This window comes from Parasteatoda tepidariorum, chromosome 7 (assembly GCF_043381705.1).
Source record: "Parasteatoda tepidariorum isolate YZ-2023 chromosome 7, CAS_Ptep_4.0, whole genome shotgun sequence".
NCBI classification, from domain to species: Eukaryota; Metazoa; Arthropoda; class Arachnida; order Araneae; family Theridiidae; genus Parasteatoda; species Parasteatoda tepidariorum.
In genome coordinates this window covers 17,754,739-17,768,162 of record NC_092210.1, presented here as the reverse complement: position 1 = coordinate 17,768,162, position 13,424 = coordinate 17,754,739, and the positions used below count along the sequence as shown (strand labels likewise).

The 13,424-nt window shown below is 29.9% G+C and overlaps 1 protein-coding gene across 1 annotated transcript in view; it reads left to right on the top strand.

Moving 5' to 3' along the window:
- LOC107441545 (agrin) overlaps nucleotides 1-13,424 on the top strand; it is a gene marked incomplete in the record, with an annotated part of 156,998 nt that overhangs the window by 114,105 nt on the left and 29,469 nt on the right. The window contains 4 exon segments of the mRNA XM_071183122.1: nucleotides 1,951-2,112; nucleotides 9,784-9,982; nucleotides 11,274-11,486; nucleotides 12,963-13,087. Of these exon segments, the coding sequence (XP_071039223.1) occupies nucleotides 1,951-2,112; nucleotides 9,784-9,982; nucleotides 11,274-11,486; nucleotides 12,963-13,087 (699 nt within the window).

The window sequence follows — 13,424 nt, the reverse complement described above, 5'->3', positions numbered from 1 at the left end:
GCTCTCCATCGTAGTTCTTCAGGCAAATGATGCCTAGAGGTCATTATTACGAATTGGCTATCTCAGATTTTCAATGTCGCAATCACAGTAAAATTTGTGTGCTTTCTCTCAAACTTGGACTTTTATGCTCCAGGCAGATGACGTAAGCCGAGTGCAGCGCCACTAATTTGCATATTGCAATTTTACTCAGCTACTCTTAGTGGACAACATATGCAAATTTTGCACGGTTTGGCTTACTTTTGAAAGAGTTATCGCTATTTTTGTGATTTTTCCTTAATTTATGATAACCAGTGTATGTTTCACCCGGCCATTAATTTTTAGTTTCTCTTTCTAAATTGTTATCATTTTTTTGCAACTTTTTCATTTTTATTCTATACCCAACCGTAACAGGGCAGTAATATTAGACGATATGTAATATAAATTCGATGACTGGATAAATTAGACGATATATTATGTAAATATGGAATATTTATTATTCCAGGTATTATATTAGTATACTATAATAATTGGACAAAATTATTAGGCTCACTTTAGTGTTTTAGTAATTACATGCTTACGAGTTTATATGCAATACTTTTATATCTAAACATACATGTAATGGGTACAGTCCCTGGCCTAATCAGGAGATTTTTAGATGCTTTCTATTTGTATTTATTTTTCTGTAAGATTCTATGTAAAATCTTAATTATCAGGTGATACTATGCGGTTTTATTGTTTTTACGAGACTGAAACCAGTTTGCACTTGTTTACGTTCGGGTACAACTTGCTTAAATTAGGCGATATACAAATTTGACGATTGGATAAATTAGACGATATATTATATAAATATAAAATATTTGTTACATCATATATCATATTGTAATAATTAAATCAAATTATTAGACTCACTGTAGTGTTTTTATACCTTCATTGTTTTGCACGAGTTTCTGTACAATACTTTAATATTTAAACATACATGTAATGGCTTTTTATTTGGAAGATTTTTTTATATACTTCTTATTTGTATTTATTTCATTACAATTTTAACTAATTGATACACGAATGTAAGCAAGTGCAAGCCGGTTTCAGCCACATAAAAGTCACTAAAGCTCTATAGTATCACCTGATAATTAAGATTTTACATAAAATCGTCTAATAATTTGTCAAGGGACTGTATAAAAAAGTCCTTTAAGTATTTCTTGATAAATTTGAAAAATATCTAAAACTGTAAGTGTCTCTTCCAGTATTGTAGGGTAGTGTGTGTCTCAGTGGGAACGAAAGGTTAAAATACTGAATAGACTAATTTAAGCTTAGGTTAAGTTACACCGAAGAGCCATTACATTATGACCACCCTCCATCTATAACAATGGGATCACCTAGGTATTTATGGTTTCTCTCCCAGGAACAATGTTTTCATGGGGCACATTAGGACCCATAATCCTCATAGAACAATCCCTGACGTCTCTAAGCTACTTGAACATAGTTGCAGACCAGGTTCACCCATTCATGGCAACAGTTTTTCCTGCGGGGGATGGTGTTTACCAACAGAATCATGCACCATGTCATAAGGGTCGAATCGTCGAGGAACATTCCAGGGACTTTTGTGGTCCTACTTGGAAAACCGAATTCGTGCTGCCATGCTACCTCCTCGCAATGTGAGGGAATTGCAGGACCAGTTGGTGAGCGCTTGGTACCAGATACCTTAGACTACCTATCAGCACCTAGTGGAATCAATACTACGGTGGATGCTAGCAGTTTTGAGGGCTAAAGGTGGTCCTACATGTTATTAGCAGGGTGGTCATAATTTAATGGCTCTTCGGTGTAGATTAATTAGCGTATTTAAAGTTAGTCCCTGGAGCTATTATTATTGCGTACGTGTAAATCAGATAATTATATAAAAAATTATTAAGGTCTTAAATTTTCTTTTCTTGGCACACTGTGGTATATATATTTTTCTTTTATACTCAATAGTGCCTCATTCATCCCCAACGAATAGTCCTGTGCGAAGATCAACAGCATTACGAACAGCAGCAGATTATTCTGAAACGAAGACGATTCGGGACATAACTCTTGGATTGTCCAATATGGAACAAGCTCCTGCCAAACCTACACTGGCCACACCGATTCCTCTAAGTATGCTTTTGTTCGTGTTTATCTTGATACAGTTGAATTGTACTAGGTGCAGCTATTCATTTCCAAGATTGATCTTATAACTCATTCAATGTGTTTCAAGCTGCAAAAGTTTCAGAAGCAACGTTTTAAGCCTTTTCGGGATGTTCTACAATCCTGACATTCTTAATGTCTTCGTCATTCTTAAACCTTGTTCCTTAGGCAAATTTTTGAAATAAAATCTGTAGAGTATGGTTAATGGTGGATGGTTTTATCTTCTCTACCACCAAAAACAAAAGCTTTGTCAAAGGAACAAGACTTGGAAAATATCGAAGCCATTATAAAACTCCTCACGTTAGAATTGAAGAGCTTTCTGAACCCAAAGTTGTTTCTAAAATTTGCTCCTTAAGCAATTTTTTCAGCTTCGGAAATAAAAAAAAATTGTGACTGTGGTGAATAGTTAAGAAAAATAAAGACTTAAAATTATCGAAGTCAGAATTTAAGAGTATTCCTAACCTAAAGTTCTTTTCTAAAACATTTACATTCAAATACAGATATGTTATGGAAAATGGATGTTACTTTGAAACAAATTCAATGGTGATGTAATTCAGGAGATATTAGATCCTATTTGGATATTAATAACAACACCTAGTAAATTAATTACAAGCCAAAAAAAAACAGAGAAATTTTGTTTTAAAAGGGATAAAAATGCCTTGAAATCCGTTGCAAAATTGTAGAGTTTCTTTGCGTTACTCGATCTATAATTTTTTTTTTCCGAATGCAGTTTTTATTACAATATTACTATTAAGACTTCACAATTTTGGGACCAACACCAACGGTAGATAGTGGCAATGTGGTCAATATTGCACACGAACCGTCATTACTTCCCAGACAAACCGGTACTCTTTGAAACTGGGTGATCTTCTCTCACCTTTTGAAACAATTACAAGCCGAAGGATTAAAAAAAATTGCTTTGAAGAGAAAAAATGTTTTAAAATCTGTCCCGAAATTTTAAGGATTCATTAGGACACTAGGTTTAGGACTGTGTTGTAAAATCAAAATTCAGTGGTGTGACAGCTCATGGAGGGCCGAAGCCGATTAAAGTTTTCTTGACCATGGGCTCTTGCGAGCAGAAGAATATGTTCCGGTTGGGTAATCAACCGAACGTGGAACCCCTAGTGTTTAGCATGCATAGTAATGAATTGGATTACGCTTGATTATTGCAGTGTTGGTTATGAATAATTTTTCCAATTAGTACTTTAAAAGTAAAGTATGGTGCGTGACATTGCGCAAAAACAGTCTTTACTTGAAAACAAACTGATACGCATTAATCTGAAGTGGGTAGTATTGGAGCACCAATGGGGATTAAAAACTACCAGGAATCGAAGCTGTGGTGAAGTGATTGGAAACCTTAACCACAGCTACGACTAATTTTTCTAAAATCAAAAATACTCCTTTAAATCGCATCTTTCTTAGAACATGTTCAGGAACGTAACTGATATATTTTAAAAGTGAAGACGTATGCAAGCATACGTTTGCATGAGAGCCAATAATACTTTCGTATCATTCTGTATGCATACATTTAACAAAAAATACATTAAAGCTAGTTGTTTATTCTTTACGGAGAGAGGAAATCGAAACTGCTGCCTTCAATTTTAAAGAAGTATTGATTCAATATTTTCTCCACTTTTCCAAGAGGGAATGATCTATTTATTTTTGAATATTTTAAGCGTAAAGCTGTCTAAATCCCATTACTAGATTTACTACGTTTTGATAACTCTTCCACTGTATAAAATTTACATAGATGCATATCACAAAATTTTTTATGAACCTCTTTGACTATTTATGTATGTATCAGTTGTATCAACAATTTCAGAGCTTCATTATGCAACAAATATTTTTAAGAGGTTAGGTTATAAGAACTCATATAAATATTTATTTATTTTTAGATAATAATTTATAATTGTGTATATTGTTTCAAAGAGTAAAGTATATGCAGGGGAGCCTCCTCATAAATTATAAATTTTTTACAAACTTTATACAGACGTTTTGGGGATAATTCCTTTCAAATGTAGATTTTTTAATCCTTTAAATAATAGAACAGAATCATTGGAATGTGCTTAAAAAGTTAGGTTTTTTAAAGATATAATAATAAATGTTTTTCAAAGACATTTTTTAAGAGTATAAAATTTTTCATAGGATTAAGTTTTATTTTCAATTTTAAACAAAAAAAAATTTTTCTTATATAGTTAGCATCTTAAAATATCACTTTGATTTGATCGATGCTGACAAATTTACACGCGTTTGTAGTTTATTATATTAATTATTATTACTGCTGACACTCTTTAACTGTGTGGGAAAGAGTTTGTCTTGTTTTCAGAGGTTTGACTATTATTTTACTAGTTAAATCTATCTGTTTTAAAACTATTTAACTCTGTTAGAACTCTGTGCATGATGACAAAGCAAACTTCAATCATTACCACCTTCCAACCAGCTAGTAAGATCAAGCTACGGTCCTGTACCTGGCAGTAACACAATTTTCAATCAGTTTCTGACCATAACACAAGCAGAAGTTGTAAAAAGAGTTGTAAAGCCAATTGTTAAACGAAAATTTGATCACTTTTCAACACGCTAGGGTACTCATATTTCAAATGGAAGAGTACCTGAAGACACTATAAGTTAGAATTTCCTAAATATTTTAAGTAAATTTTATTTTTATTTTATGAACAATCGAAATTTTGGAGTCCTTCTGGCATAAGCAAATTAACAGAAACAAAATTAAAAAGAAGGAAATAATTAAGTAAAATAAGATTTTAAGAATTGTGTTTTTCAAGCGAAACTATGAAGGAGAAAAAAATTCCCTTTTTTTCAAATCTAAAAAGCAAAATATTGGGGCACACTACTTCCGTAATTAACTTTTATCGCTAACTTAAATTGGTGACAAATCTCCACTTCTTTCGAAAGCAATGAGGTGACAAATAGATGCGCTCTACTTTTAATTCTACTAATTAAATTTTTCTTCCATATTTTCTTTAATCTACTCAGTATTTTCCTCTGTCCGCTATCTCGGAGCGAATCTCCGGTTTCTCTATGCTCTAGTCGGTGTGTCTTTCTTTTCCAGAACCGATTGTACTATAGTCCTGAAATTTAAGCAGTCTAATGGGTAATTTTAGTACCCGATTCTATAATTCATTCAAAAATTTCAGTTAGTTCGTTTAAGAGAGGTGTTTAAAGAAATTATTTCTTCTTATTGCATTTGCATTATACATTCTAAGAAATTAAACTGTAGAATATTCTAATGGGTTTTTTCTTCATATGTTTAAAAGATAATATCAGTGATGTTTAATAACTTGCAGCTCTCTTTATATAGAATCTAATCTATCATAATCTAATAATGTAAAGACTCCAGGAATTCCTACAAATAAAAATTCATTTGAATTATTTTAGCACCATTTATTGTATTGGTATACACTATTCAGTTATGTGTATTGATTTGTAGAGTTCGTATATGCCAATTTATTAATTACTTACTTTTTTTACCTCATACAATGAACAATCATTCAGCTATCATAATTATAAAACAGTTTTTTGATTTGCTAAAAAGTTCAAAAGATCTCACAAAATACGCAAAAATCGAAACTGATAGCAGCGCAAATGTTCAACCATTACCCCGCTTAAGTTGCAGCTAGGAAGAGGGTACGTTTCTTGTTTTTTCAGTGGCACCATCTATGGCCAAGAATACGACCTCGGCCACACACACGTCACAGCCTGCTTTTACAGAGAGGACCTAATCACACACTAGTAATTCATCCACAGATCGTAATTTTGACCTGAACCAGCGAACGATCAATCTCTAATTCAGTAGCCACAGAGGTATTGATTTCTTATGGGTACTTGGATGACTTTGTAACCCCGACAGATTTAACGTGCATCAGTCACAGTTTAATACACAGGAATTCTTCGACCGGGGGGATTTGAACTCATTTTTTCACGAACACGAACCCAACGTCCTACCAACCAGGCTATCCCGGCCCTGCTTTAAGTATTAAATTAAGACCATATTTTTTAGATTGCAACTACCTCTTTCCCTATGTTTTAAGAATCTAAAGTACAAATCCATTGGAAAAAAAGTATTCAGAGGAAATATATATTTATGACTGATTTCATAAACTAAAATATAATCTAGAGTATTAAATTAACATATTTACAATCTACTTCTCTGACAATTAAAATTGCATCTTAATTGCTTGAAAATCCAACTAATAGTTTCAAAGTTATTCAGGTATACCGTATTTTATTTTGCTCATCTTACATTTACCAAACAATTCCTACAACAATCATACTGGATACAATATATTCAACCATAAAAATATTTCTTTTAAATTCAACTTCTTATCTTTTAATTTTAAATGAGAGTAGATCTCGTGCTTGAAATGTAAAATATTTATCGTGTCATTTTCATTCACGTGAAAATGGTACAGGAACAAAGCACGTTCGATGTTATTAAAATTTGCGAACACTCAAAAGTTATTCATTTTTCGAAGATTAATGATTACCTTTCAAAACTCACGTTCTTGTTACAAAAGTTGTCATTTCAACTAGAAATTAATATAAACTTGAAAAGTCATCGTTTTGGATGGCTTAAAATCCATTAATATTTTCTAGCTTGTCTCGGTGCAAATATCCGGCTTTAAGTCGCATTGCCCACGATTAAGTTTTAATAATTTAACAATAAATTCATTTTATTTTCAATCGAAGAGTTGATATTTTTTATAAATTCAAGCACGAGATTACAAAATCTGAATTAATGTTTGAACTTAATTTGAAATGTTCCATATTAATTCTGCTGAGGCATAAATTGCACTTTATCAAGATGTTACGTAAAAAAACTTGGTTTTCAATACTATTTTCACTCTTTTTTTTCTTGTTCTGCATTATTATGTCAACTTTAAAACATTATATTAACTCCATAATGAATTGAATCAACTACAATCAACTATTATCAACTGTAGTAATCAACTATTTTGTTGATTCCGAATGGATAAAGAATTTCGATGAATCCAACCAATCGGGCTAATTTTTTTCTCAGTTAACAGAGTAATTTTTTTTTTAAGTTTGAAAATATTACGTAAAGTTTATTTCCTTTATTTCGAAGTAAATATTAAGTAATAAATTATCAAAAGTAATAATTTAGTTACAAATTGTCAAAAGTAATAATTTAGTTACAAATTGTCAAAAGTAATTATTAAGTTATAAGTAATCGAAGTAACTATTGACTATAACCAGGTTCGACTAGTTCCCAGACAAAAAACACTGTTTTGCTTTATAGCTATAAAAAAAAGGTCATTGTGTTAATTTAAATCCTTTCTTGATAAAAAGAAACTTTATTTGCATTTTAAAAGGTTCATTTTAAAATACCAAATTTAAAAAATTAGAACTCTGGCTTTTTAATATCTTACAAAATAATTATCAAAAGTAATTATTATGTTATATGTCATCGAAGTTTTGTCTATTACCAGGTTCAATTCGCCCCTCAGACTAAAAACACTGTTTGCTCTTTGGCTAAAAATGTTCGTTGCGTTAGTTTAAATCCTTTCTCATTAATTAGAAACTTTACGTTTGCATTTTAAAAGGTTAATTTCAAAAAATTAAATTTAAAAAATTAAAACTCTGGCTTTTTCGGTCTTTTACAAAACAATTTTCAAAAGTAATTATTAAGTTATAAGTTATTGAAGTAATTATTATGTATTACCAGGTGTGACTAGTCCCTCTGACAACAAAACACTGCTTGCTGTATGTTTAAAAAAGGAGTTAATTTAAATTCTTTTTTATTAATCAGAAACTTTACGTTTGCATTTTAAAAGATTCATTTTAAAATACTAAATTTAAAAATAATATCGAAATTCTATATTTTTTGAATAATAAAGTCCAAAGCTATTGCGTAACTTTAGGTTTTACAATTTTTTTTTTAAGAAAAGACGTTAGCAATTTATAAGGATGGATTGTTTGAATATTAATTGTTTGAATACATATTTAAGGATAAATTGTTTGAAATTTATTACTCTTAAATTTAATTCCCTTAACTAAAAAGCCTGAGATAGCTCTCACGATTTTTCTAAATAAATAATATTCGAATAACTGTTCGAAATGATTGTTAAGGGATTAAACGTGATTCGCCCAATTTTATTCGTTATGGCGCACTTGGCGAAATGTATGTTATTCTTATAAAAATATTTCACATAAACTTACATTTTCTGCAACCAAAGCGAATAGGCAAATATATACAATACAATGCTGAGTCAACATACACCAAAATGAGTGTTTAAAATTACTCAACTATCGATATTAAAGGCTAATATCTAAAGTTTCCTCCAAGTTCTTAAATTTATCCTATAACTAAAGAGCGAAGTAATATTAAACAATAAGAGCAATATCGTGCATGTCTGTGTAGTGATAAGGTTTCTGTAAATGGAGATAACTAGATAATTCATTTTCCGTTAGTTTTAAAATTGACCAAAAAATCCCCACCAGATGGTGTTGCTTACAGATAAAAATTTAAAACCAATTTTTCCAAAACAACCACCAATTACAGCATCTACGTAATGCAATATTTAATAGATTCCCTGCAATTGTTTCAGTAAGAGTAGTGAAGCATGCAGCAGAAAACATAATTTTATAATTTTTCCTACCAACAGTGCCAGATGTTGATGAACAACGTATCAAGTTTTTAAAGTAACCGGTTGGTTTCCTAAGCAGAACGCTGCAAACCGGTTTTTCTATCTCCTCGCGTTTTAAATTAATGGATTTTTTAAATCCTCAGCTCATGATGGAGACATCTGTTGCAAATTATCTAGTATCCCGGTAAATGTCTTTTACAGCAGTTTCCCAAATAACACAGAACAACCATTATAGCAGTTTATATTTATGGAACGAATGAATTTACAAAAGACAAATAATTTCATGTACTTGAATATGCAATCAAAATATTTATATGTACAGTACGCAAAAGAAGACGTAAGAAACAGAACACCCTAACTTTCATAACTTTTGATATAATGATCTGATTTTTAAGTACTATGACTCAATTTTAATGGTTCGAAGACTTCACCTTGAATATGCTTATTAATTTTTAAAGATGACATTTCAAGTTATGAAATCAAATACAAGAACGCGCTTTCTCTAAATAACTCTCTCTTCTTTTTCTTTTCTTTTCTTTTTTCTTCTTTTTTTTCGACGAATTCATGTCAAACAAAATATGATGGGTAGACGCAATCTGCAACATATGGTCACAATAGTTTGGTCAGGAGAATAATCGAAAGTTTAGACCTCTTAAAAACCAAAAATTTGAGGATCAAAAATTCAACCCCTTGCTGTCAATTTCACTTTTTGCGTATTTAACCACAGCTCGAGATCTTTTTAAGCGAATCGAAACCTTTTTGCACACAATTATAAAATTCGTTTTTAAAGAAATAATTCCATTTAAAAAATAGTTTATTATTTTATTTAAGAATAGTATCTGTATAATACATTTTGAAAGATACATAAATTTTTGTATCATTTTGAAGAATGTAATTTTAGTTGTAATTTGATGAAATAATTTTAAATTGCATAAGAAATGTATATTTCGTCGGATTTCGTTACATGTTTATACATGTATACGTTAAGTTTAACTTTTTCTTTTTATATTTTACAAAGAAAATTTTGTCGAAATTCCATCATTCTTTGGACGTTCGTATTTGGAGCTTCCAAGACTACAAGCATACACTCGACTTTCTTTGGAATTGGAATTTCGAACATTTTCTAAAGATGGTATTTTGCTGTATAATGGCCAAACAGCCACTGGCATTGGAGATTTCGTTTCCTTGTCGATTAAAGATGCTTTTGTAGAATTCAGGTTAGCCAGAAATTAATTTTTTTTTATTTAGCAATATTTTATTATTAATTAAAATAGTCTAGAATATTTTATTATATGCATTATTTAAACTATGATTTAAAAATATAAGTTATAAATGAATTAACCATTTTTTTTTCTAAAATGCCATTGAGGAAGATTGCAAATGTGTCTTCAGTGTTTGCATTTGTTTCTTACTTTATATAATTGTTATGATATACATTTTCGAGAAAAGTTTTAATTTTTTTGTCTGTAAGCTTTTGAAATGAGTTATAAAAATATCAAAAATTGATGAGAAGGGCTGTTGGATATTCAATGTCACATTTTATTAAATTTAAAATTTATAGGTTGACAGTAACCTTTTCATTTCTTGTAAAATTTTAAATTGTAAACATTTATAAATCCCTTACAATCACTTAAACTGTTCGTGTCATAGCTTACTTAGTCTTGGCATTTTAATTCGCTGGCAAAGGAGAGTCATTTTAAAGTGATTCGTCGACTGCTTGTTAAACTTGAAATTTCTTCTACTAACTACGAACTACTACCTTTATGATATGCGAAAGTTAAAAGCTGACAAAATAAATTAAGAATATGAGATTTAATAAAATCTTTTCTCAAAAAAATCTCATTTTTTTATAAATTGTCACCTAGAACTTTCCTCTACTAAGATCTTCAATTATTTCTAAAATTTTTAAATATTTTTGTAGATACAATTAAGTTGTTACATAACATTTATATCTAACCTCCTGCAATAGTGTAGCAATTTTCTTTAATTCAACATCAGAAATATAATAGATAATTTTAAAATATATTTAAATTTTAAAAACAGTATTCAGAAAATTATTTTATGCATTTTATGTGAAGAAGGGCTTCGACTTTAAACATTTTATTTTTAAATCTTCATCAAAAATTTGATAAATTATTTCAGACTTAATATTTTCACTACAAACATACGCTGGATATAAAACGCCCCATTTAATATTTCTGCATTATTGAAAGCAAAATTTAATTTAAAACATGTTTTAGAAAATAAATAAAATATTAACTAAAACTTATTTGGCTGATTATAGCAAAAATTTTTTAATTAAATTGTTTATTATAATAGAATTAATAATAAATATCATTATAAATTAATTATTATGAGAAATTTAATATAATAAATTAATATATTAAATATAATTAATTAATACAATAAATTATAATTAATTAATGATTATAATAAAATTCATTAATTATTATAATAGAATTATTATAACTGGAATATTATTATAACTTGAATTTATTTATTAATTAGGTATAATTTAGGAAATGGTGCAGTGGTTCTTAGGTCACCCCAAAAACTGCATCTCGGTAAATTCCATCGTTTAATCGCCAAAAGATATTTACGAGAGGGAATGCTCGCACTAGAAGGACAGCAAGATGTTGCTGGTAAAAGTCAAGGTTCTTTAAAGTCCTTAGATCTTGGAGAAAACCTCTTTTTAGGTTATATACCAACAGAAAGAAAAGAGTAAGAAATATTTTTTTAATTACTTAATATTTGTTTGTATATCAGCGAAAAATAAAATAAAAAAAATTGTGTAACTCGATGTTGCATAAAATTTACTTTGCATGTTCTAGAATTGCACTTAGAACCGTGAGAAAAACAGGTCCACCAGCATCATTAATTTGAGACATCATAGCAAGCCTTATAGGCCAGATATGTAATACACCATGTACAGAATATTCTAAATGAATATGACGTATTTTAAAAACAGTTCTTAAATAAAATTTATGTAAGAAAAAAAATTTTCTCCCGCAATTCCTAGTTTTATTTCAAAAATTTCCCAACAGATGACGCTGTGGATGACTCTTTTGACCGTTGCATTTTGATGTACAAAAAATTCCTTCAGATTACGAAATATTGTAATGGCCGAAAATATCGGAATGTTAGTTTCTTTCGCTGAAGGATTTTGAAACAAAAATTAAAATGTGATTTTCAGTTGCTCTTTTTTAGTTACAACGCCATCTTTTTAAAAGTTTTTGAGCTAGAGACAGGAATTTTGCGGGGAAAAGTTTATACCTTGCCACATGAATTTGCTGCGAGATGTTTTTTTCTTTTACCTTTAACTGTTTTTCTGTTATTGATTTTTGAAAACTCGTGATCGTAATAAGAAAAAACTTCTTATTAATCAATTGCTGTCTAATACCAAAACATGAATTTAGGAGCATTCAAAAACTGCAGTATGTTGGGCGTGATTAACAGTTATTGAGCAGTTAAGTCAAAATATTTACGTCGAGTTATTCAAGGGAACCGAAATTTCATGGAAAACGCTTAACAGTTTCATAACCATGAAAAAAATCTTTTTTTTTAATTACCTAAAAGTGGTAAGCGAGATAACTCCTTTCTTTATTAAGAAAATGCCTTTGCTGATGATTTAGTCCTGCTCCTTCAACTTAGTGGCCGAATCAGTGTGGTCCTTAAGCCTTAAGATTCGGAAATCCTGTTACATTATATAAAATATTCACTTTTTATTAGGATGATCTTAATAATGACTGATTCTTTTTTACCCCACAATCATCAGAAATGTATAAGAAATAGACTGACACATTTGTGGAAGATTTTCATGTTTAACTTTCGATGCAACGCAAAAGCGGGATAGTATCAATTAAAATATACTGCACGAGGTTCAATTTCCCCCCAAAAGTCTGGGGAAGTTGATTACTTAAGAAAAAGTAAGCATTTAAGTAAAAATTTAAATAGAACACTATAAATTTTCAAGATGGTTAGGCTCTTTTAACGCCAACGCTTCTTGGTTGAGATAATCGACTAATATTAATCTTTTGTTCTCGAAATAATAATTTTTGGACAAGATATATTAATGTTACCGACTTTTTTTGCAATACTTGCGAAAAATTTAGACTGTTTTAAATAATATTTACCATTCTTATTTCAATGCTTAATTTGTCTTATAAGTTTACGTCTATTGATTCTTTATTTTTCCAGGATTTTTGATAACATCGCAGTTCATAATGGAATGGTAGGTTGTATTCGACGCCTAAAAATAGGAAAAAAAGAAGTGGACCTTCGATATCCTCATTCCAAAGATATAATAAAAGGACACGGAATACGTAAGTTTAACGTATGAAAGTGGATTTTTACCTTTAGTTTAAAGAACAAACTTTTGTTGTTAGTAGCATCAATCAAGCTAGATTGTGTTTATACGCCTATATTTGTCTGAGGAGAAGAAATTTAGGCGACAGTACTTTTTAGTACTTTTTTGCAGCGTGACTTCTTTATTTTGTGATGATTATTTCTTTTTTTCTATAAAAAATGCCCTATATCGTATGAATTGCGATGATGGCAACTTAAATACGTAATTCGAGATTTTTTAAAAGGCTGCAATAAATAATCTTTCCATATATATATATATATATATATATATAATAAATAGATACAAGAAAACAC